At 51.9% G+C, this 26,724-nt stretch overlaps 1 protein-coding gene across 2 annotated transcripts in view; it reads right to left on the bottom strand.

The window, feature by feature from the left end:
• Positions 1-3,466: 3,466 nt before the first annotated feature.
• The window catches only part of SRL (sarcalumenin), a 45,116-nt gene continuing 21,858 nt past the window's right edge, over positions 3,467-26,724 (bottom strand). Inside the window, exons 2-7 of one of the 2 annotated variants that reach the window (XM_032328242.1) lie at positions 15,649-16,680; positions 13,897-13,998; positions 12,993-13,088; positions 8,949-9,065; positions 7,994-8,227; positions 3,467-6,621 (exon numbers count right to left, since the gene is read on the bottom strand). In XM_032328242.1, the coding sequence (XP_032184133.1) occupies positions 5,810-6,621; positions 7,994-8,227; positions 8,949-9,065; positions 12,993-13,088; positions 13,897-13,998; positions 15,649-16,680 (2,393 nt within the window). In that variant the 3' untranslated portion in view covers positions 3,467-5,809. The remainder of the gene's footprint in view (positions 6,622-7,993; positions 8,228-8,948; positions 9,066-12,992; positions 13,089-13,896; positions 13,999-15,648; positions 16,681-26,724) is intronic. The other variant, XM_032328243.1, reaches the window with a different exon arrangement.

The raw sequence follows: 26,724 nt of genomic DNA, 5'->3' as shown, positions 1-26,724 counted from the left end.
TGGTTTGTCATGTTTTAGCTGGGTGAACTTGGACTTCTCTGGAGATGCAGCTTCCCCGTGCTGGATTTGGATTTAAGGATAATAAATATGCCTGCCCCCATCTACTTTACAAGATGATCAGGGTGAGGATCAAATGTGAAAGCTCTCTCTCTCTCAAATAAATAAAATCTTTTATTTTTTTAACATTTTATTTATTTATTCGACAGACAGAGATCACAAGTAGGCAGAGAGGCAGGCAGAGAGGGAGAGCGGGAAGCAGGTTCCCCGCTGAGCACAGAGCCTGATACGGAGCTCGGAGCTCGATCCCAGGACCCTGAGATCATGACCTAAGCCAAAGGCAGAGGCTTTAACCTGCTAAGCCACCCAGGTGCTCCAATAAAATCTTTTAAATAAATAAATTTTCTAATGCAAATCATGTTTAAGTGTTTTAAAATTTTGTTACCATCAAGTGTCAAGGTGCTGACGGACCATTAAAAAAATCAGGCAATTCTATGTGTTCGCCAGTTTCTGAAGAGGGAAAGGTCTTCGGATCAGAAAGACCAGTGTCCCCAAATGTGACCCTGGGCAAGTAAGCTCGCCCGCCCTGCTGTGAGTCAGGTTTCAGATGGAATTCTGGCCCTCCCACTTCCACACGCCACCTCCCCACCGCTCTGACCATCAGTCTTCTCATCAGTAAAAATGAAGACTAGTAACAGCATGGAATGCTTGCTGTGGGCTGCATACTACTTCAAGCACACTACATGTTTTAGTGATGTCATCCTCCCCCCAGCCCCGCAGGGGAAGGGGGGGCTATTTGTATCTCCATTTCATGGCTGAGTATTCTGAAGGACAAAACTGTCATTTGCCTGATGCTGCCCAGCCAGTAAGTACTGGAGCCCAGGACGAAACCTAAGCCATCCAACCCCAGAGTCTCTAGTCTTTTCCATGCCAGACAGCTTCCTACCTGTGGGGTTGTGTGAGCACTGAACGAAATAATAACATGGAAAATACCTGGCCTGTGGCCTGGCGTGTGGCTGTTAGAATTACCACATCTTGTCAAGTGTAACTGTGGGAATGTCTATAGGTCTCTAGCCCAGTTCCTGGAAAAACTCTAGAAGCTGGTTCTCTTCCCTCCTGAAATGATGAGAAAACAGAACAGGCTCCCCAGTGCAAGCAGACACAGAAGAATGCTCAATTAGGCAGGTTACTTTTTTATCCTTTGATACAGGGAATAACTTAGAACCTGTAGGATATACCTTTGCTACAGGCAAATTCATATCTCTACTCTCATTTTCTTGTTTTTCTTATGCTTCTCTTTTATTGCCTTTATGGTCTTCTCAAGAAAAATTAAGGTTTCCCTGGACAGGGAGAAGCTTGAGTCGAATGTCACAGACAGTAGAATCAGCACAAAACATTGCCGGTACTTGTAAGTTTTTGAAGGCTCTAACTTCCCCCTTAGTTCACGGGGGCGGGAGAAGGGGCTGCAACTGCAAAGCCAGGGCCGCGGAGGTGTCCTCCTATGGCTGGGTTTTCCTGGGTCTTCCCCTGGCTGGGGCATCCATCCCTCCCCGTGCACACACCTGCCTACACCTGCTCCCATAACATGTCACCCGCACGTCATTCATACAATTACTTCTTCACAGCCACACCCAGACATACCTTTCCACTCCAGGACCCTCTACACACCACATATGGTGCACAGATACCTTCTTTACTCCCCCCAAACCTGCTTACTGTTTCATTCATTCTGACAGCTTGCAGGTAATGAGCCCTCCATGCTGGGTGCTGTGCTACATACTCAGAGATCTTTCGGCCACAAACACATACACGAGGGCTTGCATACACACTGATTTTCCGTGCAGGCATTTGCACACCCCTTGTACATATAACCACAGGTAACCCCCACATACGCAGATACGTACAGATCCCAGCGGAGATCCCCTGTCTGTTAGGCCCCTCCTGTTATCAGGTTGGGTTTAGAATGGTCTTCGATTTTGCTTTCTCCGTGGCATCCAGCTATCCTCATAGCAGACAGGGTAAAGGTGGTCAGTAGGGTACAGGGCTTGTGAAATAGCACAATTCTGAACATGCTGGCAGGTTCTAGTGTGTGATGTTTATCTGTGAAACATCATTCCTCACCTACTTTCTGTTTTCCAGGGAAACGCTCCATATTTCTCCCAGTCATGGGAAAACCCTGGTTGCAGTCATGGGCGGGAAAGCTGACCTGGGGGAGGGTGGCAGTGGCCTGATCTAGGTCAGGGTACTCCGTTGCTGACTGTGGACCCCCGAATCAGAGGAGGGCAGGGGAGAGGGAGGCAATGAGTCACACTCTACTCATCCCACCCTGAGATCAGCCTCTCCTGACAGGAAACCCAGAGCGGGTGGCCACCAAATTCTCTTCCCTGTGCTGACCCCCTCATGATGGCACGTTGTTCAGTCTCACACCCCCATCTATTTCCAACCTCCCACTGGCTCCCCAGAGCCCAGTTCCTTCCTTTGCATACACACTCTAAACCAGAGTGTGAGGTCCTCAGGACCCCAGAGATAAAATTTCAAAGTAAAGGAGATCTTCTCTGAGGGGCACAGGGTTGGGGAGTCAAGGACAGTGTAAGTTCCCTTTAAAAACAAGTACAAGGAGGAAGCCCGGGATCCTGGTGCAGGGAGAACCACTTTCAGCAGAAGCCAAGAAGAGGCACTGTCCTTCCATTCAGCCCAGACTCTCCAGCTCCCTCCCCAGAACCTTCAGCTACCAAGTGGGCAGCGGCATGGTTGAGGGCACAGACAGAGTGAACAGAGTGGTATGTCTGCCCCTCTGAGACACTTGGGGACAGAAGCTTCCATAGTTCCTAGGAGAATGGGCTACCACCACAGACATCAGGGAGAATGACAGCCAGGGGCTGAGGAGAGAGGATGTCTTCGTCTCCAATTCTACAACGGGAAACCTGGGTTTCAAGGTCATCTTTGACATGGGGAGGGGGGTGCTAGAAGCAGCAGGGGTCTAGAGAAGAAGCCGCTGGGGGTGTCTAAAACACGAGCGGGCAATTCGTGGATTATCTATCTATCCCTAAGAAACTTAGAAAGTAGCACTCGGGGTTGGGAAGAGACGGGAAGGATGAACAGGCGTAGCGCAGAGGATTTTTAGGGCAGTGGGAATACCCCGTATTCTCTAAGGACAGACGCAGGGTGACACACTTGTCCAAACTCGCAGAATGCACATCAACGGGAGCAAACCCTAACGTGTTGACTCTGGGTGACTCTGGCCTGTCTGGATCAACTCACAAGTGGGAACACATGTCCCACTCCGGTGGGGGTGTTGCTAGTGGGGCAGCTGTGCATCGTGGGAGCAGGGGCGTGCAGGAAACCTCTACCTCCCTCTCCACTTTGCTGTGGGCCTCAAACTGCTTGAAAAACAAGTGTTAATAGAAATAAGTCTAAGAGGAAGAGAAAGGGATTAGGCAGGCTGGAGACCATGAGAAAGCATGAGATGTCCCAGAGAGATTGAACTTTATTGAGATTTCCTCCCAGATGAAATCAGAATGGCATTAACACTGGAAAGCTTCCACTTTGGAGAGAAATAGCACTGTTCAGGCACAAACACTTACAGATAACTCCTCTTGGGGGAAAATCTCAGGATCCTCAATTTACCCCAGGTCCCAATCCACCCCCACCCCGCAAAGAGTCAGAATTCTACTTGAAATCCACATCCACAGAGCAGGGCCCAAACAGCATGGAAAGCCCAGGCGGGCCGGCTGATGAGCCTACTGGCAATTCAGAGAAAAGGCAGGTCAACGAGAGAGGAGAGGGAAAGGAGTGAGAAAAGGCAAATGAATGGAACGAAGAAAGGGAGAAACAATCACACTGGTCATGTCATCCCCCACCCCGTGAAAACACAGATCCTGAATGAAGGTACCAGCCTCCTCACACCCATTTCCCCCAGAGTGACGGGGCACTGGCTGCTGGACGGGTCCGCACTGTGCACCACCCCGCTGCATGGAGAAATCAGACCTTCCTGAGCTGCTCAAAGGCACTGGGAGCATCAAGGAGCAAGGTGAGAGGGCAGACTCTTGAGACGGTAGGTGCGGTGAGGCAAGGGTGGATTTTAATGAGAAGAAAAGCAGCTCGTTGGGCCCCGTCACCAGACTCCTTGGGCGCCCCAGCAGGCCCCAGCGCTCTGCTTGGCTCTGTCCTTAGAAGCAATGTCCTGGAGGCTCTGGTGCCTCTGGCTGACTTGTGGGAGGTTCCAGGCCCTGCTGCAGCTTGCACCGAGTGCTAATCCTTCTGGGAAGCAGGAATTCCGAATTCTCCGCAGGGACCTGATCTGATTGACCAGCAGTTCACTTCCATGGCCTCGTCCTCGGAGTGCCTCCCATCTGCCTTCATCTTCACTTTCCTTCTGGTCCAAGGTGACCTCCTGGTGCTGGTGGGCCCTGACTCAGGCCTCATGCTGAAGCTCCCCAAATCACTCACTCCCAAGGGAGACTGGCTCACGAGGCCACAGGTGCCGCAGAGGGCAGCCCAGGGCCAGGTCTCCTGGATTTGCACAAACCATTCACTCACCTACTTTTCATCAAAAGTTTCCTTCCCTCCACTCCCTGCTGCTCTCTGGGGTTGCGCACCAGCCAGGCAGGAGCCTCACAGCACATCCCTTCTCTGGGCCCGCTGGCCTCTGCAGTCTCCCTCCTCTCTCTCTCAGACAAGGCAGGACATGCATATTCACACGGATTTGAAGGCACTGGCTGCCCTGTGGTACGCGTGGTGCAAACCAGTATCAGTTCAGGCGGACACTGAATGTGAAGCCTTGGCTTCCACCTGCACTGAGTGCCTGATGCTGGTTCTGACTCGTGGGCAATCACTCTTGAGTTTTGAGTGTTGGCACATCAGGGAATGGAGAAGAAGGGGAAGGAAAAGCCATGGCGTGAAAACCAGGAGGGAACGACTCTTCTGCAGAGCATCTCTGCAGAGAAGGTATGGAAACTGCCTCCTCCTCATCTGGGGGAGATGGGCTGCCCAGAGAAGACCCTCAGGAAAAGGAGCAAGGTTTCCATCGTCCCCTCTGAAACCCACCTTTGGGGTCTGAGTTTTCCAAGACATGCAATAGACAAAGACACACTGCAAACCAATTAACCCTCTGAGCCCCTCTGGTACTTGCACTGAAGTCACTTCCAAGAAGTAAATTACCTGAATGCATGGAACACTCAGCCTCCTTTTGGGGCCGAGAAAGGGACTGAGCTTCCCAACCAGCTTAGAGGACTACATCAGAGAAATGGCAGGGGGAAGGCAGCGCCTTCTCCTGGCCCAGGGGACTCCTGTTCTCTCTCAGCATTCTGCTATCCTAAACTGTTCCCCTGCCCCATGAGGAAGGAGGGAGGAGGGCCTGGAAGGAGGAGGGCCAGGAGACTGCGTGAGAGGAAGTCACGAAGGACCCAAGCAGCCCTACAAAAATCAAGTCTTCCCTCTTTTTCCCAGCTTAAAGACATAAAAGAGAATTTCAGCTGCTTTCAGCTGGACACGCATCACTTCAGTATACACTAGAATTTAGCTGCTTTCTGTCCCTTTGCAATAGGACCCAGGAAAAGCTGGCAGGGCCTGACCTGCCTCAGTCAGGCCCCCCACGGAAGCAAGAAGATGGGCACACTATATAATTCACAGTTTCCTCTTGCCTCCCTTGACCCACATGCTCCCCCACCACTGGCCTCAATTAACTCCCAAATCTCCAGCATGTAAGGATTCTTGCCAGTGTGGCTCAAAGGGTTAATAAACCAGGACTTCTCAGACAGTTAGGACACAAGCTTATCCACCAACAGGAACCCCAGAATGGAGAAACGATGACCTAGTGTTTCTTATAGCGATTCTTTGGGGTCTCGCCACACCCTGTTTTGTCACAGTTGAGAGCACCTGGATTCTTTCCTAGCCCGAGGCTTCCCAGGAGGCTGGGGAGCTCCTGTGTGATGGCCCGCTCAATCTTCTCCAGGAAGCAGCCCCCCATATAGGAACACTGCTGGGACAGCAGCTTGAAACTGGAGATGGGGTTGATGCCAAAGAAGTCCTTGTAGGCCTCACGGTTGGGAAGGTCAAACTTGCTGACGTTGGTCTTTGCCAGGATGGTCTTGAAGATGTAGAACTTGTCGGGGTCTTCCACAATGTCCTTAAAGACCAGCTCTCCATCACTGAAGAAGGTCATTTTGTCCTTGTAAGTCTGCAGATAGCGGTCAACCAGGAGGGCGTGGATGCGGACCCGGATGGCGTGCTGGCGAATGAAGGCGATCTTGTTCTCCAACCTGTTCTCGATAACCTGGTTCAGGTCTTCTAGAAGAGAGATCTCTTCCTTGAGAAACAGGTCCCGGTGGGTATCGGGCTTGTAGTCTTGTGGCCAGAAGGAGCTGACGTACACCCTCGGGGGCTCTGTGACGTTGATGAGTGGGGCCAAGCTCCAAAAGAGGGCCCCATAAACCCGCATAAGCATCTGTGTGGCCAGGTTGTCGGCCTTGTTCAGGATGATCCTTATCTGGGACTCACGTCCCTTCAGCTGGCGGAAGAGCATCTCCAGCTCCAGACCCACATCCAACTTGGTTGGGTCAAAGACGACAAAGATGAGGTCCGCTCTGTCGATGAACCACTGGCACACGTCATTGAAGGGGTAACCTTGGGATGGGGGGGAGTAAGAAGTCAAGCTGAGCAGGCTCACCCTAACCCTTCGTGCCCCCTTCCAGAACCAAACCATTGCCTGCACTGAAGGAAGTAAAGGCAATAGGGATTTTCTGGGCTTTTAAAGACTCAAAGAATTAACTGCGTATCTCGTGGGCCTTGTCAGCCCTGAGCCAAGAATAGCTTGATCCTTGTCTTAATCTATGGAATCCAAGGCTCCAGGAAAACAAAATACTTTTTCAAAGTGGAGATCTTTCTACTGTCGAAAAAGATATGGGACAGTGGCAAAGACATTGAGGGGATGAAGTCAGGGAATTAGAAGGATATGAGGGGGCGCCTGGGTGGCTCAGCGGGTTAAGCCGCTGCCTTCGGCTCAGGTCATGATCTCAGGGTCCTGGGATCGAGTCCCGCATCGGGCTCTCTGCTCAGCAGGGAGCCTGCTTCCCTCTCTCTCTCTCTCTGCCTGCCTCTCTCTCTGTCAAATAAATAAATAAAATCTTTTAAAAAAAAAAAATAGAAGGATATGAGGGAGAGGATGTGCTATTTAGGGGGAAGCAATGTGGAGCTGGCCCAAGACCCAGACTGAAATTTAGTCTCTGCCACTGGCCAGCCCAGAAGAGTAAAAGCTTCCAACCTTCACCATTTTAGTTACAAAATGACAAGAAGAACAATAGCACCTAGGTCTATATAAAGATTATGATGTTGCTGTAAGTAACAGAAAACACCTAACTAAAACCACCTCTCACATGGTAGGTTCTCAACATATTTTAACTCCTTCCACTTATTTCCAAAATGAGGAGACTAGGAATACCTGTCTTGAAATTATGCTACAACAATCAACGTAATGCACATAATTATCTGATGCATAACAGAAGAAGAAAGGTGAATTTACTATCATAATTATTAGTGAGAGTATTATTACCAGTAATAAAATGGTCATAAAATCAAAATAAGAGTTATAACCATAAATTGAGATCCACCATCTGGGCCTATAGTCCTACAGATGCCCAGGGATGACTCATGGCTACATACAGCCCCGTGTCACGGTAATCCTTAGCGACCTCTGTCATAACCTAGTGTCTGCTGGGCCCAAAGTGCCACTCTTCTCCCATTGGAAGAGAATTTTGGGAAGTCTAATACAGGCTTATGGTCAAGCAGGCCTGGTAAAGTAGACCCTGGACCAGGAGGAGTTTGAGGTCAGGTTCAAACCAGAACCCGAGTTAACCAGAGGTCAAGTACACATGGACTGGGATCCAATTTGCCTTGGACAACGCTGGCCATCTTTCCTCTCCCCTGCCTGCCTACCACCTGCCGCTGAACTGTTTTCTAACACAAAACTCAAGGTGTTCGGACACAAGTGCTCTATTACCTCTTTCTTGCTGCTTGCGGTTTTCGATGATGCCTGGTGTATCCACGAAAGTGACTCGCTCCAGAAGTTTGTGGGGAACCTCAATGCCAATCAGCTTCTCTAGGAAATTCTGGCCAAATTTCTCAAGGGGTGAGAAGGACCGGGCGCTGTCTGCAGCCATGACGATACCCTCGATGGTTTTCAGCTTGGGTCCGTGCATGAGGACGGTGAACTCAGAGGTGGTGGGCTCAGCACCTGCACGCATGGGCATGAGGGCAGTTGGAACACAGTCACCTCTGGGACAGAGACCCTACTACAAAGTAAGTGGATAAGCAAGGGGTTCCAGGATGGGTTTGCCCCAAGAACTAGATACCCTGTTTGCTAAGCTAGTGTCTTCTTTCTTTTTTTAACTGTAAAATAAATGTCACGAAATTTACCATTTTACCCATTTTGAGTGTACAGCTCGGTGGCATTAAGCACATTCATACCACTGTGCAGTCCTCACCACCATTTGCCTCCTGAACTGAACCTGTCCCCATTCATCCCCCGCTTCCCAGGCCCTGGTAATCTCTGCTCTACTCTCTTCTCTGTGGATTGGATGACTCTAGGCACCTCCTAAATGGAATTGGAGGACATCTGTTCTTTTGTGTCTGGTTTATCTCATTCAACATAGTATCTTCAAGATTCATGGATGTTGTAGCATGTTTCCGAAATGTATTCCTTCTTAAGACTGAATGATACTCCTCACTCTATCATACGGATAGACCCTTAGGTTTATCCATTCATTTGTCTGTGGATGTTTGGGTGGTTTCCAACTCTCGGCTGTTGTTTACAAACTCTCCTGTGAACACGGACTACAGCTGGCTTCTTGTATGTAACTCCCATTGTTCTATCGAAGACACACATGACTATTTCATCATGCCCGCACAGAGGACACTGCCATGCCAAACACACATACACGAGAATCCGCTATTACCTGTATAGAGCTGATAGCGAGTGTTTTCCAAGCCGAGGAGGTAGTTTATCATGGTGGACTTGCCAACACTCCACGGTCCCAGGAATAGCACCATGGGCTTGGAAGTAATCTCCCCATCTGTAGGCAGCAGGAATTAGACGTGGAAGTGACTGATGAAGTTCATACAGGAGTGACACAGTGCTTCCCGCCACATCCCAGTCCATCTAATGGAGTTTGAGAATTCTACACGGGATTGGGCAGGTTATGGCGATCAGTGGCATGTCTCTTGCTATGTAAATGTGATCACCCAGTTAAAAGACACGAGGAGGGGGCGCCTGGGTGGCTCAGTGGGTTAAGCCACTGCCTTCGGCTCAGGTCATGGTCTCAGGGACCTGGGATCGAGCCCCGCATTGGGCTCTCTGCTCGGCAGGGAGCCTGCTTCCTCCTCTCTCTCTGCCTGCCTCTCTGCCTGCTTGTCATCTCTCTCTGTCAAGTAAATAAATAAAATCTTAAAAAAATAAATAAATAAATAAATAAAAAATAAATAAAAGACACGAGGAGATGTGATTCTGGCCTTACACAGATCCTTGGCACACAGGCTCCAGAAGGAGGAGATGACATCAACAAACACTGACTCAGAGCTCACTGTGGGTGAGGCCTCTTGGTTTGCATCTGAGGAACTGCTCATCAGAAGGGGAGAAGGGAGCTGCCACAGGGGGAGGGATTAGAACTCTGCTACCTGGGGACGCCTGGCTGGCTCAGTCAGTGTAGCATGTAACTCTCAGTCTTGGGTTTATGAGTTCAAGTCCAACACTGGATGTAGAGATTACTTAAAAATAAAATGTTGGGGCGCCTGGGTGGCTGAGTGGGTTAAGCCTCTGCCTTCAGCTCAGGTCATGATCTCAGGGTCCTGGGATCGTGTCCCGTATCAGGCTCTCTGCTTGGTGGAGAGCCTGCTTCCCCCTCTTTCTCTGCCTGCCTCTCTGCCTACTTGTGATCTCTCTCTCTGTATCAAGTGAATAAATACAATCTTTTTAAAAAATAAAAAATTAAATTAAATTAAATTAAATGTTAAGCGGTGCCTGGGTAGCTCAGTTGGTTGAGTGTCTGCTTCAGCTCAGGTCATGATCCCAGGGTTCTCAGATCGAGCCCCGCATTGCACTCCCTGCTCAGCAGAAGCCTGTTTCTCCCTCTCCCTCTGCTGCTCCCCGCTGCTTGTGCTCTCTCTGTCTGTCTCTCTGTCAAATAAATAAATAAAATCCTTTATCAGCACCACGCTCTAACCAACTGAGCTAACTGGCCAGCTGCTAAATAAAATCCTTTAAAAGACAAAATTTTTTTTAATTAAAGAAAAAAAAAAACCCTCTGCCATCTGGATTGGTAACAGAAAGAAAAAGACATGAGATAGGCTCACACAATCTTAGACATCTTGGACGGGAGCCTCCTGACATCCTACCTCAGGCTCAGCCTGACCCTGGGCTCTGGGCCAGTCTCAAATTAGCCTCCAAAGACCACGATCTATTTCCCAGGACCAACCACTGACGAGGCAATTCTTGGGCCCCTGGGCCCCATGTCCAATGTCAGGAAGAGCAACCTGCCTGGGCCACACCAGTTGGGGTCTCTAAGAAGGGAAAGCAGAATCCTTCAGTGCTTTCAAAACCAGGGGGTGGGGGAGACAGGGCCTGCTGACTCACAGGCTCCTGCTCTTGCAACTTGTCCCTGAGCCACAGCATGGGGACCAACCTGGTGTCACATACACCTCACATTCTCCAACCTCTTGGTCCCCCTGAACCTGGCTCATAGGCCCTGGACAGTAGATCCTCTTTTTTTTTTTTTTCCATTTTGATATATTTAATTTCTTGGTTCAAAAATCAGAAGTATATTGGGCGCCTGGGTGGCTCAGTGGGTTAAGCCACTGCCTTCGGCTCGGGTCATGGTCTCAGGGTCCTGGGATCGAGCCCCACATCGGGCTCTCTGCTCTGTGGGGAGCCTGCTTCCTCCTCTCTGCCTGCCTCTCTGCCTACTTGTGATCTCTGTCTGTCAAATAAATAAATAAAATCTTTAAAAAAAAATCAGAAGTATAAAAGGGTATAGAGTGAAAGTCTACCACCCCTATCCCCCGTCTGCCTCAGTCATAACACCCATGACGTACTCTTCCAGACATTTTAATGCACGCGGTCTAAGCAACAGGAGCAGATACCACATTCCCCATCTTCTTTCTACAAAGAGGAGTGAGTACAGTATTCCTCTTGTTCTGCACCTTGCTTCTTGAAGTGCTGGTTTTCTTTCTCTGAGATGAAACTTAGTCCCAGAAGACCAAGATGGTGTCTCGTAAGTGGCAGGCACATATATAATTGCCTGAAATTGATACCACGGCCCTGCCCCATTCCTCTCGGCCTGCAAACACACACGATGAGTTGCTTGCCTCCCTGAGTGCCAACACCTGGCTCCGGGACAGGAAGGGATAGGCAGACTAAAGGGGTGGCAGGAGTCCCTAGTTATAACCACAAAGATCCTAGGCACAGTGTCTTTCACCCAGGTCCAGGGGACACTAGGGGAACTGGATCTTCCAGCTACCTCTGAGAAGAACTAGAAACGGGCTCTCTGGGGGCTGCTGTTTCAGCTGTCTACAGCAGGGGGCGTTACTGGCATATGCAGGAGGCCACAGGTGAGCCGCTGAGGTTCCCCTGCAGACAGGGAGGCAGAATCCCTAGCACCGGGACATGGGAGGGGAGAGAAGCCAAGCTCAAAAAGCAGGGATCAGGAGGCAGGAGCGCCCTCCCCCACACAGCACCATTCCATCCGCCAGCCCACAGCCTTGGGCGGGCCACTTGGGTGGGTCTGTGGACTTCAAGGGAAGGCCAGTGTGAGGACAGGAAAGCCACAAGAGAAAGTCACCTCACACATCTCCTGTGAAGCCCAAGAGGATGGTTGCCTCTTGGGCTTGGAAGAGGCTGTCCGGGAAGTCATGGAATAGGGCATTCTCCCCAAGAAGGAGCCGAGAGTTCCAGCTCTTGGTTCAGCTGTGTGATCCTGAGAAACCCAGCATTTCCCTGTGCATCTTGTCCTTCTTCTGTGAAGCAAGAGTAATGGGCACCCTAAATACCCTGCCCACTTTGGAGCCTTCAAGAGCATCACACAAGAGAATACGGCAGTTGCCCCTTCACACAGGGAAAGATGTGTAACACCCTCTCCGTTCAATCTGATACATTGTGAAAGTTTTCCGTGATGAACAACTCAGGAAAAGCACAGGGCTGCTGGGCAACAAGACTCTCCCAGAATTATCAAGGCCACAAACCCCTCTGACCTAAGGAGACTTGGCAACAGCTACGAAAATGTTTAACTCCACAGTTACACTTTGAAATATCTGTCCTACAAATGTATCTGCACATACATCTACAAATCTGCACCTACATCTACAAATGTATCTAACAATTAGAGTCACATTTGTAACATTTCACGGAGCCCTGTGCTTTTACCATTTCAGTCAAATACAAACAGAAAAAGACATGCTTGCTCCTGGGAGCAGAGCAAATGTCTGCAAGTATTTGCAGGAAACTAGAACAGAGGAAGGCTCTGAGGTACAAGTAGAGACGCTAAAAATCAAGAGAGGGATTTTTATTTTTCAGTTCATACTATTTTCCACTATTTGATGGGGGGGTTAGGCAAAAAGTATCCCTTGTTTTTATTATTCCAAAAATCAATTTTTAAAAGGATCCAGACCCAAGGAAAGCTGACCAAAGTGATAAGAAGAAAAGAAAAAAAAAGGATTCTGGGCCAACTAGGGGTCTTAACACATGATCTCTTCCCTGTCAGGGGGCTCTGGGGGGACGGATGGAAATTGGCATCATGGTCCTGGGAAACCACAAGCATCCTACTGAACCATGAACACATGCAAAGTGATCCCCACAAAACCCCATGCAAGTTAGAGCACTCTTGAGGGGAAGGCTGGTCACATGACAGAGGCCTGGGGGGTGGGATTTAGGGGTGCTGGGCTCCATGTGTTCCTCATGCCCACCACTCACAGAGCTCAAGAGCACGCGCGGGCATCAGCCACGAGGGTACCTGTGATCTCGTGCTGCCGAAGTTCGTTGTATTTGTATGACTGCTCCAGGGGCTTGATGGAGGAGTGGTAGATCTTTCGAAGCCGCTGCAGCACCACTGGAGGCAGAGAAGGGTGAAAGGGAAGAGACCAGCTCACTTTACAGGGTAGCTCCCCCCCAGGCCAGTGGAAAGCAGGGCCCCCCCATGTCACACCCCAACCCATACCTGCCTCCTCTGGCAGCCTCACAGGAGTGGGTCCACATCCCAACCCTCAGAAATTGTTAACCAAAAGGCATGCCCTCCCACCCTCAAAATCTCCTACACTACTTTTTTTTTTTTTTTAAACCTGATCCTCTTCTCCCTCCAGGGAAAAGCAACTCACAGAGTGAGGCTGGGAGCCTGCAGCTGTGAGGCCCAGAAGGAGGAACGGGGGCCCCAAACCAGGCCATCTAGACCTGACCTTCCCACAGCTCCCCTCTAGCTGTGTGCCCCATGCAAACTGTGCAAACTGAGGCTCCTCTGAGCTCCAGCCAGCTCGTCAATGAAGAGGAGGCATGAGCCCTCCTGAAAGCCTTGGGTTATTCTGAGCGTGAAGTGCCAGAAAGAAAAGAGCTTTATAAACTGTAAAAACCAAAACAGAGGGGACGAACTCTTACGAGCAAGCTTCCCCGGCCGCCACATGAAGGCTGGCACTGGGCCCCAGGCAGCGGCACTGGGATTTGTCCTTGGCCCTGGCCCTGTTCCCTCAGCTTGGATCACCTCTCCTCCTCCCTGCCAATTAAGAACCCCCACCTGGGCCTTGGACGCTGCTTTGGGAGTCTCTTCTACAGGGCCCCCATCTCCAGGGCTCTCAGCCCTGGAGACCTGCCTGCCTCGGAGCCCAGACCCAGCCCGACCCCCAGTCCCAGACCCTTCCTCTGGTTACCAGAGTAATCATCCACTGGCTTGTCCTCACTCAGCATCAGAGTCTTCTCGATGTGGGAACGGTCCCTCATCTGGGCTTCTTCACTCACATCCTCTGCCTCTTCTGGGGAGAGAAGCAGAGGGCAGGGTTAGGGCAAAGCAAAGAGCCGCGCTTTGCTCTTGGCAGGAAAAGGCATAAGGAAGAGCCGAGGGAAGGCTTGCCAAGTTCAACTGAACTGAGTTCTATCTTGAGAGACTCTGAAAATCCAAACTCAGCTTCTGCTAAACTCCATGATCCATTTCACATATTCAGCAAAAATGAATTGAGCACCTAGCATGGGTCAGGCACAGAGCCCCACACTGGGAAAGCAGTGGTGCCCAAAACAGACACAGCTCCTACCCTTGGAGAGTCTTCCTATAGTCTCATGGGGAGAGGGGGAAAAATAGTCTTGAAAGTAAGGTAATAATTATGGTCAGTGTTGTGGCTGTGGCAGGAAAGATTCCAGAAGCAACGAGGGCCTAAGGCGTGTGCCTGTGAAGTCTCAGCAGGCTGGTCAGAAACCCCACCTGGGAGCTGAGATCCGAGGGGAGGAGTTAAGTAGGTGAAGACGGGGCAGGAGACAGGAGTGGTTTAAAGGAGCCGGCCTTACTTCCTAGCAGCGCAGGCAGCCAGAGAGAGGCTCCAAGCAAACAACTGACCCAACAAAATGAGCATTTTCTCAGGATCACACAGGCTGCTGTGGGTGAGAAGAGCTGTGGCTGGATGTCTTGGGGCGGGGGGTGGCCAACCCGTTGCTCTGCCCAAGCAGGAGATGCCCCGGTGACCCCCTGCAGGCTCCCAGGGAGGGGTGCCTGCGTTATAGGCCTACCAGGTGGGATGGACTTGGGCGTGAGGGAGAGGGGAAACCAGTCCCACAGCCAATGGGGGCAGAGAAGAATCACTGTGTCTCATGCAACACCTCAGGAACAGATTCTCCAAGATCCCCTGGGACAGCCCAATCCCAGACACAGTGAGGGGTGGGGGGTGGGGGATGGGGGGGTCTCCAGCTGGCTGCAGGCCCTCCCCCTTGTGGAGAGTGCAAATACCCAACAAGCAATGTGGAAACTAAATCCTGCAAGGAAATATGTTGGGGGGCCACACTGGAGACAGATGACTGAGCCCAGGCCCTGTACCCTGCAAGTCGCTCTTGGTCCAGGCCAGCATATTCGGATACAGCATGGGGGGTGCTGGCCATCCTTAGGATGCACTGCATCACTAGTGTCGGCCCCGCCCTCCCCTGTGCCCCACCCCCCAGGCCTGCAGGACACCAGCGTCCCTCATTATCACCATCCTGACCCCATTCCCCGTCCACCCCACCAGACCTGGCCTAGCCTTCAAGGGGAGACCCCAGGGGGCTCTGAACACACCCTACCCACAACTCTCTCCACCAGCCTGCCACCACAGGACCTCAAAACCTGACACCGTGCCCCGTGTCCTTCAGGTTAAGGCAGTGGTCTGCACTGAAGTGGACTGAGGGACCCTAACAGGAAAGCTCCGGAGGGCGTCACTCAGAAGTGACCAGGTTATTCTGGGCTGTCCATGGTGCGACCTCCCACTGAGCAGCCCAAAGGCCCCTCATGGGCCAGGCATCCTGGCTGGGGCCTCCACCCAGCAAACCAGGAGCTGGCTGCGGGTTCTCCTACCACACCCTGTCCCTGCCTAATCCACCACACACGTCTTGCAGGAAGAGAGCAGCTGCCCCAGGGGCTGGGATCAATCTTCATGCTCCCCTACCCTGAGGCCCCTCCTTAGGCTCCTCTGCCTCGTCCCCCTCGGGTCCTGTATTCAATTCCTCAGAGCTCAGCTGGGGCCCCTCATCTCCAGGGCTCATGGTTCCTGCTGCTTCCTGGGGTTCCCCGGCTTCCTCTGAGGCACCCCCAGTTTCTTCTGAACTCTCCCCGTCGCCACTGTCCTCCTCAGATTCTTCAGATGGTGCTCCTCCTCCTTCCTCGCCTCCACCGTGGTCACCACTCTCTTCTTCAGAGGAGGCCTCGTCCAGGGCCTCCTCCGTCAGCCCTGGGGCCTGGGCCTCAGGGGGGTGGTCCTCCTGGGTGTCCCCCGCCTCAGAGCTCCGTGCATAGCTGGTCTCTGAGACTGGGCTGGGCTCCCCCTGGTCCTCGGCTCCCTCCTTGGTTTCTGTGTCCATGTCCAAGCCTCCATCTGGCACTTCTGGCTCCTGATCACGCCCTGGGCTGTCCTGTTGTGTCTTAGGGGCGTGGACCTCCGTGACCTCCGTGACCTCCATGGCAGGAGAGGCTCCCAAGCCTTCTGGTTGCGCAGTCCCTCCTGCTGCCCCCTGTGCGGGGTGGTCCCCTAGAACCTCCTCAGCTTCCTCGGGGACTGCACCACTCCCAGCCTGCCCTTCAGTCGCCCCCTCCTGTCCTGGGCCCTCTCCCAGTCCCAGCTCTTCCCCAGGCCTGCCCTCTCCTTCTGCTGGAAGGATGCTGGCTCTGGGTGGGCCCACTTCTTCCTCCCCGGGTCCCGCAGGGTCCCTGGGGGCAGCTGACTCTGAGGCTGAGGCATTGGAGAGGCTGGATTCGGGACCAGGGCCCGGGCTGGCGCTGGCAGGTGACCCAGCGGCTGTCTGCTCCGAGCTCTCAGCCTCCCTGCCATCCGGGGAGTGAAGGAGCAGGGTCTTCTCTTGAGGGGCCGCCTCCGCATAAAGCGCCCTTTCCTTCTCCTCTAGACTTGCTTCTCCAGCAGAGAAATGATTCTCCAACAAATTGCCAACATCTTCCGTGCCACCCGAAGCGGAAACTTGCCGTTCTAAATGATTAGAACACCATTGGTCAGTTTCACAGGGTTGGCACTCACTCTGCTTCTCTAAAGAATCTAATGCCACTTAGCTCCTGTCCTCTGGAAGGGAGGTGTAGACCTCCCTCCCTGCTCCTCACAGCTGCCCTCTGAGGCAAGCAGAGTGGCCATTACTCGGACTTCCACCCAAGACCTGGAAGCTGTGGCTTGGGAATTATCACCCACTCTACATCCCTGGGAGAGGGAGCAGCTGAGCTGCCTCTAGGACCCCACCCTTGGCCCCTGACTCTCAAGCCTCCACTGGGTCCTGATCACCATGAGGAGGGAAATTTAGCGATCCCTTCCAGTCCTTCCTCAACCTTGCAGCAGGCACGTGCAGCGAGGCTCACCAAGAGATCTTTCCAAGATAGGACAGATGCTTGGACATTCCACCCCCTGGTCAGTTCCTAGAGTCATTAACCGGCAGGCTTTTTACACTGCTATCAGCAAAGGAGTGAAAACAGGTGTGCGCCGGCCAGATCATCTCAGGTTCCACAGCAAGTACTTAGGGGATTACTTGTGGCTCTCGGCCTTATTAAGTCACACATTCAACTGTCTCCTTATGGGCAGGCATTTGCTAGCCTTGCTAGCTTAAATTAGAGGGGACACGGCCTGAGGAGGAGGAGCTACCCAAAACAGGCAGGGCCAGGGCTTCCCGGTGGCCTTAGCCAACCCCTTCCCGAGGGGATCCCCTTCTAAGGGCCCGTGGCTTTACCACGGAGAGCTGAGGGTGCAGAGAGAGCAGAGCAGGAGAGAGTCCGTGGGGGCCTAGTCTGTGCCAGAGACCTCCAGCAGGAGGTAAGTGGGATTTAAGTATAAAATGGAGCCAGGAGAGAGGATTGAGACTACCCCTTCTGTCCCCTCCCACCCAGGTTGGGACCTGTTTAAGGGGGAGGCTCCAGGAGGGGGACAATGGAGGTCTGGCACCCTATCTTTCGGTAGCTGATACAGCCCCAAAGACTCCCTTAACTCACAAAGATGCTTTCTGAGGAAGCAGCATCCCCCCTCTGCTGGGGACAGCATGGTACTCCCACCTCTGCCTCCCACAAAGAAAAACCACATCTTGGGGCTCCCCTTTTAGGATAGCCTCCAAGGGCCAAGAACAACTATTTTCTCACTGACCCCTATAGCAGCAACCTGCGATCAAACTCAGGAGGAAATTTGGGTGCCTTTAATTATAAAGGAGCCGCTTATATTGATAGGACACTTTCACACTCACGACCTCACTTGACCGTCTTGATTACCATCAGACACATTTCAGAAAATCTAGAGAAAGTCTTTGACTTGCCTAAGACAGCAGGTGGCCAGTGGGTGACTAGAATCCAGAACTGTCTACTCCTCATCCAAGCCTCCTATGTCAACCTGTGTTTAGGGGTGCACACGGGAACCCCTTCTCCCTGGGACCTCACCCCTCCCTGCACACGCCTTCTGTCCACATCCAGACTGCAAGAGCTAAGGCTTTGATAATCCTCCCTGTGTTCCCCCAGTCCCTGAGAGCCACAGAAAGTGCCAGGGAGAGAGGTCCGTGGTGACACCTGGGTACAAGGAAAATTTCTGGTTCCCCTAGGGGAGAGCTGGAGGTTACCTGTTAAAATTTTCTTTCCTTATCTCCTAATTCTTCTGTTTCCATCTCCATCCCCCCTGACTCCCTAGAGAAAAACTTATGGCAGGAACTCTGTTTAACTCATCGATACTGACAGTCTGAGCAGCAAGATACAGGTACTATACCTCATAAGAGATAGATTTGTACAAGCTTTCAGTGTGCCAGGCAATGTTAAAGCATTTCATGCAAATAAGACATTAACTGATCTTACTCGATTTACTTCATCCCACTTGCTTCTGGAAGACAAGTCTTCCTCTTGCTATTTTTACAGCTGAGATCAGGACTGAAATCTGAGACACTGAATGCCTTGCCCAACACACAGCTGGCAACTGGCTGAAGCCATTTAACTACTGAGCAGCAAAGGAGGTTGCCTGGCCCTAAAGTGGGGTGTTTTACCCACGCTGCTCAGAGTGTGGCTGGGCACCTGCAGCAGCAGCAGCAGCAGCAGCAGCCGGGAGCTTGGTAGAGATGCAGACTCTCGGGCCCCAGCTCAGACCCACTGAATTAGAATCTGCAGTTTCACAAGATGCCCCGGTGAGTCATTTTCACTTTAGTTTGAGAAGCACCAGTCTATACCAGAGGATAAAAATGCTTCTGATGCAGTGGTTCTGGGCACTGGGTACACATTGGAATCACCCAGTTCTTGGTGCCACTCTTCCCCTCTCCTCAGAGGTTCTGATTGAATTAGGATATATCCCAAGCATCAGGACTTTAACAAAAATAAACAAACAACAACAACAAAACAACCTTGAGTAATTCTACTATGCAGCCAAAGCTGCAAACCACTGATAAACCAAATAATCCTGAGCCCTGAGTCCCTGAGCCCAAGACTTCTGCTCCTGGACCCTCCCCACTCTTGTGCCCACTGGGGACTCCCAAGTTGGATGAGTCACCCAAGGCTTGGCATTCGCCCTTGGAATAGCAATGGTCCATGCTTCTCTGGAGAATCTAGCCCTTTCCTCAGGCCCTGTTGCCCTCTATTATTGATGAAGATAATGATGATTATGATGGTAGGGATGGATGGTGAGGAAGGTGATGGTGGCAATTGTGGTGATAGTGATGATGATGGTGGGGATGATGGTAAGAACTGTGGTGATGGGGGTGATGATGATGGTAAGGATGGTGGTGATGGTGATGATGACGATATAAGGATGGTGGTGGTGATGGTGGTGAGATATGATGGTAAGGATGGTGGTGATGGTGGTGACAATGATCGTGGTGAGGTGGGGACTGTGGAGATGGTGGTGGTGGTGGTGATGATGATATAAGGATGGTGGTGGTGATGGTTATGGTAGTGATGATGGTAAGGATGGTGGTGATGGTAGTAATGATGGTGGGGATTGGTGGGGATGGTGGGGATGGCGGTGATGGTGATGATGATGGTGGAGATTGTGGGTCGAACATACTCTGGGTCTGACCATCTGTGGTGTTTCTAATATTCTCAGAATACCCTGTCTCTAGTAAGGGTGAAAGGGCTACATAATCCCAAGGGAGATGAGGACCCCATACTTTGGGGGCTTAACATGAACTTCACATTGTTTATTCCCACTCCTGGGCCCCTGACAGGAGTGTGTGTGTGTGTGTGTGTGTGTGTGTGTGTGTGTGTTTGTTTGTTTCTGTGTGTTTGTGTGTGTACATCCATATCCTTTCCTGGTTTTTATGATTTAGTGTCAAGCTGTCACTGACCTGCTAAGCAATTGGGAGCAGAAAGTCCAAGGATGATGCCTCCATGCCCTGTGACCTTTCTTCCCAGGCTAAAAATAACTGATAGAAAAAACTCTCAATGAAACAAGCTGTGCCACTGGACCCCCAGAACCTAATTCCCAAGAAGCAGCTATGCCATTGGGCCTGATATCTCCTCTGGGAGGCAGTCAGAGGCTCTGATTAAATTCAATTCCATTAAATCAAATCCAGTGTCTTCCCTCCCTCCCTGATTTCCCCAGCATCTAGCTGAAACCCCCCAGTGGCCCCTGGAGGAGGTGGGGGAAGGCACAGGGCACCCCAGACACCCCAAAAGGGTTCAGGCCCTGGTAAGATGACTCCTGGTCTGCCCCGGGACACACAGTGCTGTACTGTATGTGCTGCTGCCAAGGCAGCTGCCCTGACCTGGGCAGGCCTGGGTGCTTACATCAGAGTACACGAATAGCAAGCCCCCAGCTCAACCCCACAGATCACGGGAAGGCCCGCATGCCAGGCAGAGCATGGCCTAAACCAGGTCTGCTTTCTCTCCTGACACCGCCTCTGCCGTCTTTGGAGTCAGCCTTTTGGCAGCTTGCCCCACCAGCGGCCCCAGTGGGGGCTCCAGGCTCAGTTCCTCTCTCTACCACCAGTCAGCTCCTAACCCATTCCAAAGCTCTTCTCACACAGACTCAGAACTGTGGAGTCACCAGGGGCCTGAGTCCAGGTGCAGAGGAGGAAGCTCTGGCCAGGGAGCTTTAGAGACTTTCCCAAGGTCAGGATAGGGTTGCGACAGAGCCCAGGTTCATGGCTCTCAGTCCAGAGTTCATTCTGCCCCCACGTAGCTCGCAAACCATGCCCCACGAAGGCTAGAGCTCCATCAATGGGTCTCATAGGTGTGGGAAGATGAAGGAGCTGGGATTCAACCACCCCTTTATCTCCTGGCAGCTGCTTCCCTTGGGCCTGTCTGTGCCTCCCAGGGACAGGATAGGGGGCCTAAGGAAGGGGGGGTGACAGCCACTGCTCCTGCCTATCCTGCCTTGTCCCTAAAAATTCCACTAGCTTCCTATTGATCATTTTCCTCAAAAGTCCAAGGAGCCCCCCCGTATAGCATCTGCTGACCAATGTTTGCCACGCACTGAGCTGGGTGATGTCTCACCCTCACGCAGAACTGGTGGTAAAACCAGAAGTGGTTTTACGTTCTTCTTCCCTGCCCCCGGCAGCCCTCTGAGGCATGGGAAGCAAGGACTATTAACCTCTAAGGAAGCAGACTCAGGAAAGTCATTTGCCCAACAAGCATTCCAGGAATGGGCTCGAGCTCGGGCCAAGACACAAAGCGGAGTTCCCGGGCCACGTGTGGGCAGTACCAGAGACCCGCAGGGCTTTCCAAGCAGGGACGCCCAGTCTCCAAGGGCGGGTCAGTGTAAGCTGCATGTTCCAGAAGGTGATGCTAACGAGCACCGATGTTTGAGAACCATGGCTCTGAGCCACCCTGGCTGCCAGGCGTCAGGGAGTCTGTGTTGAAGCTGGAGATCAGGAGAAGGAAGGTCAGAACCTGAGATTTTGTTTGGCTGACCTGTACTCAGGCCAGCTCTAGAGGCTGAATTTATTCAGTGCTTCCACAGAGTAGAAGGTAGACTCAATCCCACCTGTCCAAGACTCCTTAGCACATGTGTTTCTGAGGCTCGGCCAAGGTTATCCTCCATGTGTCTTCTCATCCATTTCAAATTACAGAGTCCAAGTCACACACAGGTAAGATACCTCTGACGGTCACACATACAGAGTCACGTAGATGAGTCATCGTAATAAGGCCCTAGAGAGACCATCGCTTTCCAGTTCTAGCCCTGGACACTTGTGTACCCAGAAGTCAGGAACACCAGTCTTGCATCCAGAGGGTCCCACGTCTTTCACCAGGCTGTCCTTCACCCAGACACTCAGACAGCTTGTCTGCCATGCCTCAAGTATAGCTGAGAGCCCTCGAGAAAGACAGTTTACAGAGCCAGAGCAGGAGACTGACCCCTTCTGGGTCCTAGATCTTGTCTCCGAACACTCCTGGACTGGGCCAATGGTCAGCAGCCTCTTTAAGTGTCACATTTTTTTTCTTGACCTTATTAACTGAGTAAATGTTCACCACTCAGGGCCCCTCGTTCTTTCGCTTCTTGGATGAGCCTTCAGACAGCTTTGCAGATGCCCGTGCTGAGGACCCTAGAAGGGAAGTGTCCACATCCTCCCAGAACCCCGGGACCCTCTCTCTTGTCATTTGGTTGGACTTTACCTCTTTCCCCCTGGACAGGGGACCCAGGGTACAGTGGGTGAGGCTGCCATCCTGGGAAGGTTCTTTGGCCCCCTGGCCAAGCTCCTAAAGTCAAGGTTAATCCCACCAGGACAGCTAGTCCCCAGCTGGACTCCAGCCCCAAAATGATTCACCCAGGGGATAGGACGCAATGACAATGGCACCAATCAGAGAGAACCATGGGATTAGGAGTCAAAACTGACCGCCTCACAGACCAGACAAAGTGTTTTGATTTCACTGGTCAAGGACCGAAAACTCTGAAGAGTGGTTGCCCCAAGGACACAGTTAAACTCGAAGCCAGCTCCCCACCAACCAAGTCTCATTGGCTTTCCTGGCACCAGGCTACCAATCCCCAGAAAGGAGAGGGGGTGAGCCAGCTTCTGAGTCTATCCTCTTCCCCCTCCCTTTAAAAAGGATTAAGACTTCAAGACAATTGCTTTTAACCCATAAAGTTCAGAGAATTACAGAAGAACTCCACCCCCCATTCCCATCCCTAATTCCTGGGAATTCTTGCTTTGGGTGCTATGGAGAGAAATCACGCACAATCCCACAACCATCACATATACATATTCTTGTTACTGATGCCCAGGGGATTCACGGTTCTGGATGAACACTCCCTTCTGAAAGGCAAATGCCTCTGAAAGAAGTAAAACCCGAAGTCCTCACCCCTTACTGTGACTCAATGATTAAAGGGACAGCTTGTGGAAAACCCAGTTTTCCCAGAGATCGGCCCTGCCTGAAGTGAAGAGAAATCCTTGTAGGAGTTGTTGGATAATACTTCCTCCATTCAGAGGGGGTGAGCTGAGTGGGGGAGGGAAGGCAGGAGGGAGAGGTACATGCTAGATCCCGAGACAGGTAGCTGGCACCCTCCACCACCCACCTTCCCACCCAAAGACATGGAGTCCCCCTGGAGTCTGGAGGATGATCTCTGGGAGGTCACCAGGCAGGGAGAGACCTACTGAGAGCCAAAGAGTGTGGCTCCCTAAGGTCCTGGTCAGATGGCTGCCCTGAGTTCTGGTCAGAGTCACCTGGGCTTGGAAATGGGGTGAACAATGACTCACCAGACCCACTGCATCCCCAAGACAGGGAAGCAGGGGGTAGTCTGCTTGATTCTTGAGCTTGGGAAATGGATCTGATGCTTTCCCCAGCCTGGGCTAGGACCACATCTTGGGGCTTCCTTCTGCCAGAATGGTCTCTGGATGGGGTCAGAAGCTCCTCCATGTCTCACTAACTGGCAATGTGACCTTGGTCCTCACTCCCCCTGCACCAACTCCATTCATCCATAAAATGCAGGTAATAATACCTCCTTTGCCATCCCCTTCAAAGTATTTTAAGCATCAGTTGATGTTTAAAAGCATCCTGCAGGGCGCCTGGGTGGCTCAGTAGGTTAAGCCGCTGCCTTCGGCTCAGGTCATGATCTCAGGGTCCTGGGATCGAGTCCCGCATCGGGGTCTCTGCTCAGCGGGGAGCCTGCTTCCTCCTCACTCTCTCTCTGCCTGCCTCTCTGCCTACTTGTAATCTCTCTCTGTCAAATAAATAAATAAAATATTTTAAAAAATAAAATAAAATAAAAGCATCCTGCAATGTCAGATATAATAATACTAATTTCCTAGAAAAGCAAAGATGCCAGGCCAAATCCCAAGTTCACCGAGTAGGCCAAAACAGAACAAGCTTTGGACAGGAGCCAAAATGGTTCACCTTCACTCCACTCATTCCAACCCTCTGTTTCTGGGGGGTCAGTCAGTGGGCCAGGACGGTCTTTCTGCCAAGGGCTCCTTCTCCATTTCGAATAGCCAGAAGCAGCTCGGGCGTGGAGTTGTGGGCATGCTGGGGGTAACCTGATTTTTTCAATGAGGTTCCAGCTGGCCTGGGATAAGAATGGGCCTCAGCTGTCAACACTCCTGGGCCCCAGATCCCATCCTGCTGAGCCCCACATTGACTCCTGTGGTAACTGACCCCCACCACTTCCAGTCAGTCCTGACTCACCCAGAAACTGGCTGAGGCAATGCACATCTCCCTCTCCCAGACTCCTCCCAGACCCCCAGACTCCTCCCTTTCACCACTGAAGGGAGGTAACCCTGCATGGCACCCCTAGCACAAAGGCACCCTCAGGAGGATGCCTAAGACGACCCACTTGCGGGCCGCGTGTGTCTGAGGATGGGTGAGAGGCTCTGCCTGAAGGAAGAGCAAATAAGGGCCCATCTCAGCTCTCAGAAGTGGCAACACAGCCAGAGAGGCCACCAAGTGCCGGCATGTCCTCACTGTCCTTGGAATAAGCGAGCCCAGGAAGCAAAGCAATAAGCCCTTCAGAAATGACTCCAGTCTTGGGGCGCCTGGGTGGCTCAGTGGATTAAGCCGCTGCCTTCGGCTCGGGTCATGATCTCAGTGTCCTGGGATCGAGCCCCGCATTGGGCTCTTTGCTCAGCGGGAGCCTGCTTCTCTCTCTCTCTCTCTGCCTGACTCTCCGCCGACTTGTGATCTCTCTGTCAAATGAATAAATAAAATCTTTAAAAAAAAAAAAAAAAAAAAGAAATGACTCCAGTCTTGAGAAAGTCGCTTTGACCGTGTCACAGAGATGGAGCGAGAGAGACACTTCGCTTGTCCTGCTGGGCTGAAATCAGAGCTAATGTTTTTGCAGCTTTGAAGGGCTCCACCCATGGGTCTGTGTGACCACAGGCGGCCCCTTCGCCCCCACTAGTGGTACCCAGCCTCCCCAACACCTGTTCAGAAGGTGTCCTTAGCAGATCACACCTCCAGCTGCCAAGATGACCAGAGAAGCTGTTTGCCCCCAAGTCTACTCAGAGAAGGTTACGGAGGAAGATCGAGCCAAGGGCAAAGGCTAGAGCAGCAATAACATGAATATTCTGCCTGGTTTGTTGCCCTGTGTGCTCCGGCCCAGATCCCCTTCAGCAAAACTGCTATCCAGATACCAAGACACAGATCTTTCCACCTTCTCTCCCAAAAGGCTTCACCAAGCTCACAACAGATGGGCTCCACTCCCAGGTCCTCGAACTCATGGCCCCAAACCGCAACTTGTTTTGGTTATTTTTGTCTTAGAGATTTGTAGCACTGGAAGAAAACTTAGAAATTAACTAGTCCAGCTCACTCAATTCACAGCAGAGGTGACCTTCTGGAAGCTGCCTACTGAGCTGGGGGCAAGGCTGGATGTAAACACAGAGTCCTGGATCCCTCATCCACTCAGAGATCCAGCACTCCTGGGGTCACCCATCTGTTCCCCTGGCCTGTTCCTACAGAAGGCATAGTCTCCCAACAAGGGCCAGCTGAGGGCTCTGACGTCCGGCTGGGTCCCCCAGCACAGCTCTCCATGGAGATTTTGGGAAGGACTGGGGTAAGGTTCAAGCTCAAGGAAGCCCTGTACACCCAGCCCAGCCCTGCATTCCCCATGACTCCGATTGCTCTGGTGTCACAGGGAGGAGAATGCAGGGAGGGGCTCACTATCCTCGTCATCAGGGGACAAAGGTCAGCTAGTTCCACGAAAGCTACATGAGATCAGCCCTTAGCTTCTGAGTTCAGGATTTGGAGAGGCCAAATGACACCAGCCAGAAGAGACTTCCAGAGTCTGGGTCACAAGGGAAAAGGAAGAAGACCTCTGCCCGCTCACTGCTCCATGGACCGTACAAACTCTCAAAGCCTCAAGGGCACTTCAGAGCTTGGAACACCACAGGCAAGGAATATCCAGGCAACTCTATGGTAGAATATTCTAGAAATCCCATGTCTCCCCAGGAGCAGGCTTCCCAGTTTATATCCTCAAATGGCCTAGCCCAGTGACCCTCAGACACGTGGGCCACGATTTCCCACTGAGATGTGGCTCTGTCCCTCTCACAGAGCTCCCCCTCTGGACATCCCAACCCCCAGGGAGAAATTATTTTAGGCAATTAAACTCAAGAGTGACTTCCTTCTTGTTGGCATTAGTGTCACCAAGGGTCTGAGCTCTTGTCTTGTCTCTTCAAACACTGAAACCAAAGGAGGCTCTTGTCACCCAGGACTTTCTTTCCCTTCAGCAGCCTGGTGACCATGCAGGTCAGGGCGAGCGGAATTCTAGTTCCCACGGGGCTCCCCTGGGGAGAGGAAGGTCAAAGCCAAGGGCAGGCCAGAGGGCGGGGCAAGAGCAAGTGAACATTCCACACTCACTGCCCCTGGCAAGTGAACATTCCACACTGAATGACCCTTCCTGATCAACACCAGGGGCCCCACATAGTCTCTGCCAGGTTCCATCTGAGGAGCTCCAGCCAACGGCCTGTCTGCCTGCCAGCCGGGCAGGACCAGGGCCCCAAATTCCTGCATCAAAGCCCGTTCCTGGAGCTGCTGCCACGAAACCCAACTTGGGCAGCTTAAAGCCACAGAAGTGTTTCGATTCCTGGTCATGGGAAGCCTTTCGCTTGAAACTAATTAAATATGGAAGGAAGGAAGGAAGGAAGGGAAG

The sequence above is a fragment of the Mustela erminea genome, chromosome 20 (genome assembly GCF_009829155.1).
Source record: "Mustela erminea isolate mMusErm1 chromosome 20, mMusErm1.Pri, whole genome shotgun sequence".
In the NCBI taxonomy this organism is placed as follows: Eukaryota; Metazoa; Chordata; class Mammalia; order Carnivora; family Mustelidae; genus Mustela; species Mustela erminea.
The sequence above is the reverse complement of the archived record's forward strand: the minus strand, read 5'-3'. Positions and strand labels throughout refer to the sequence as shown.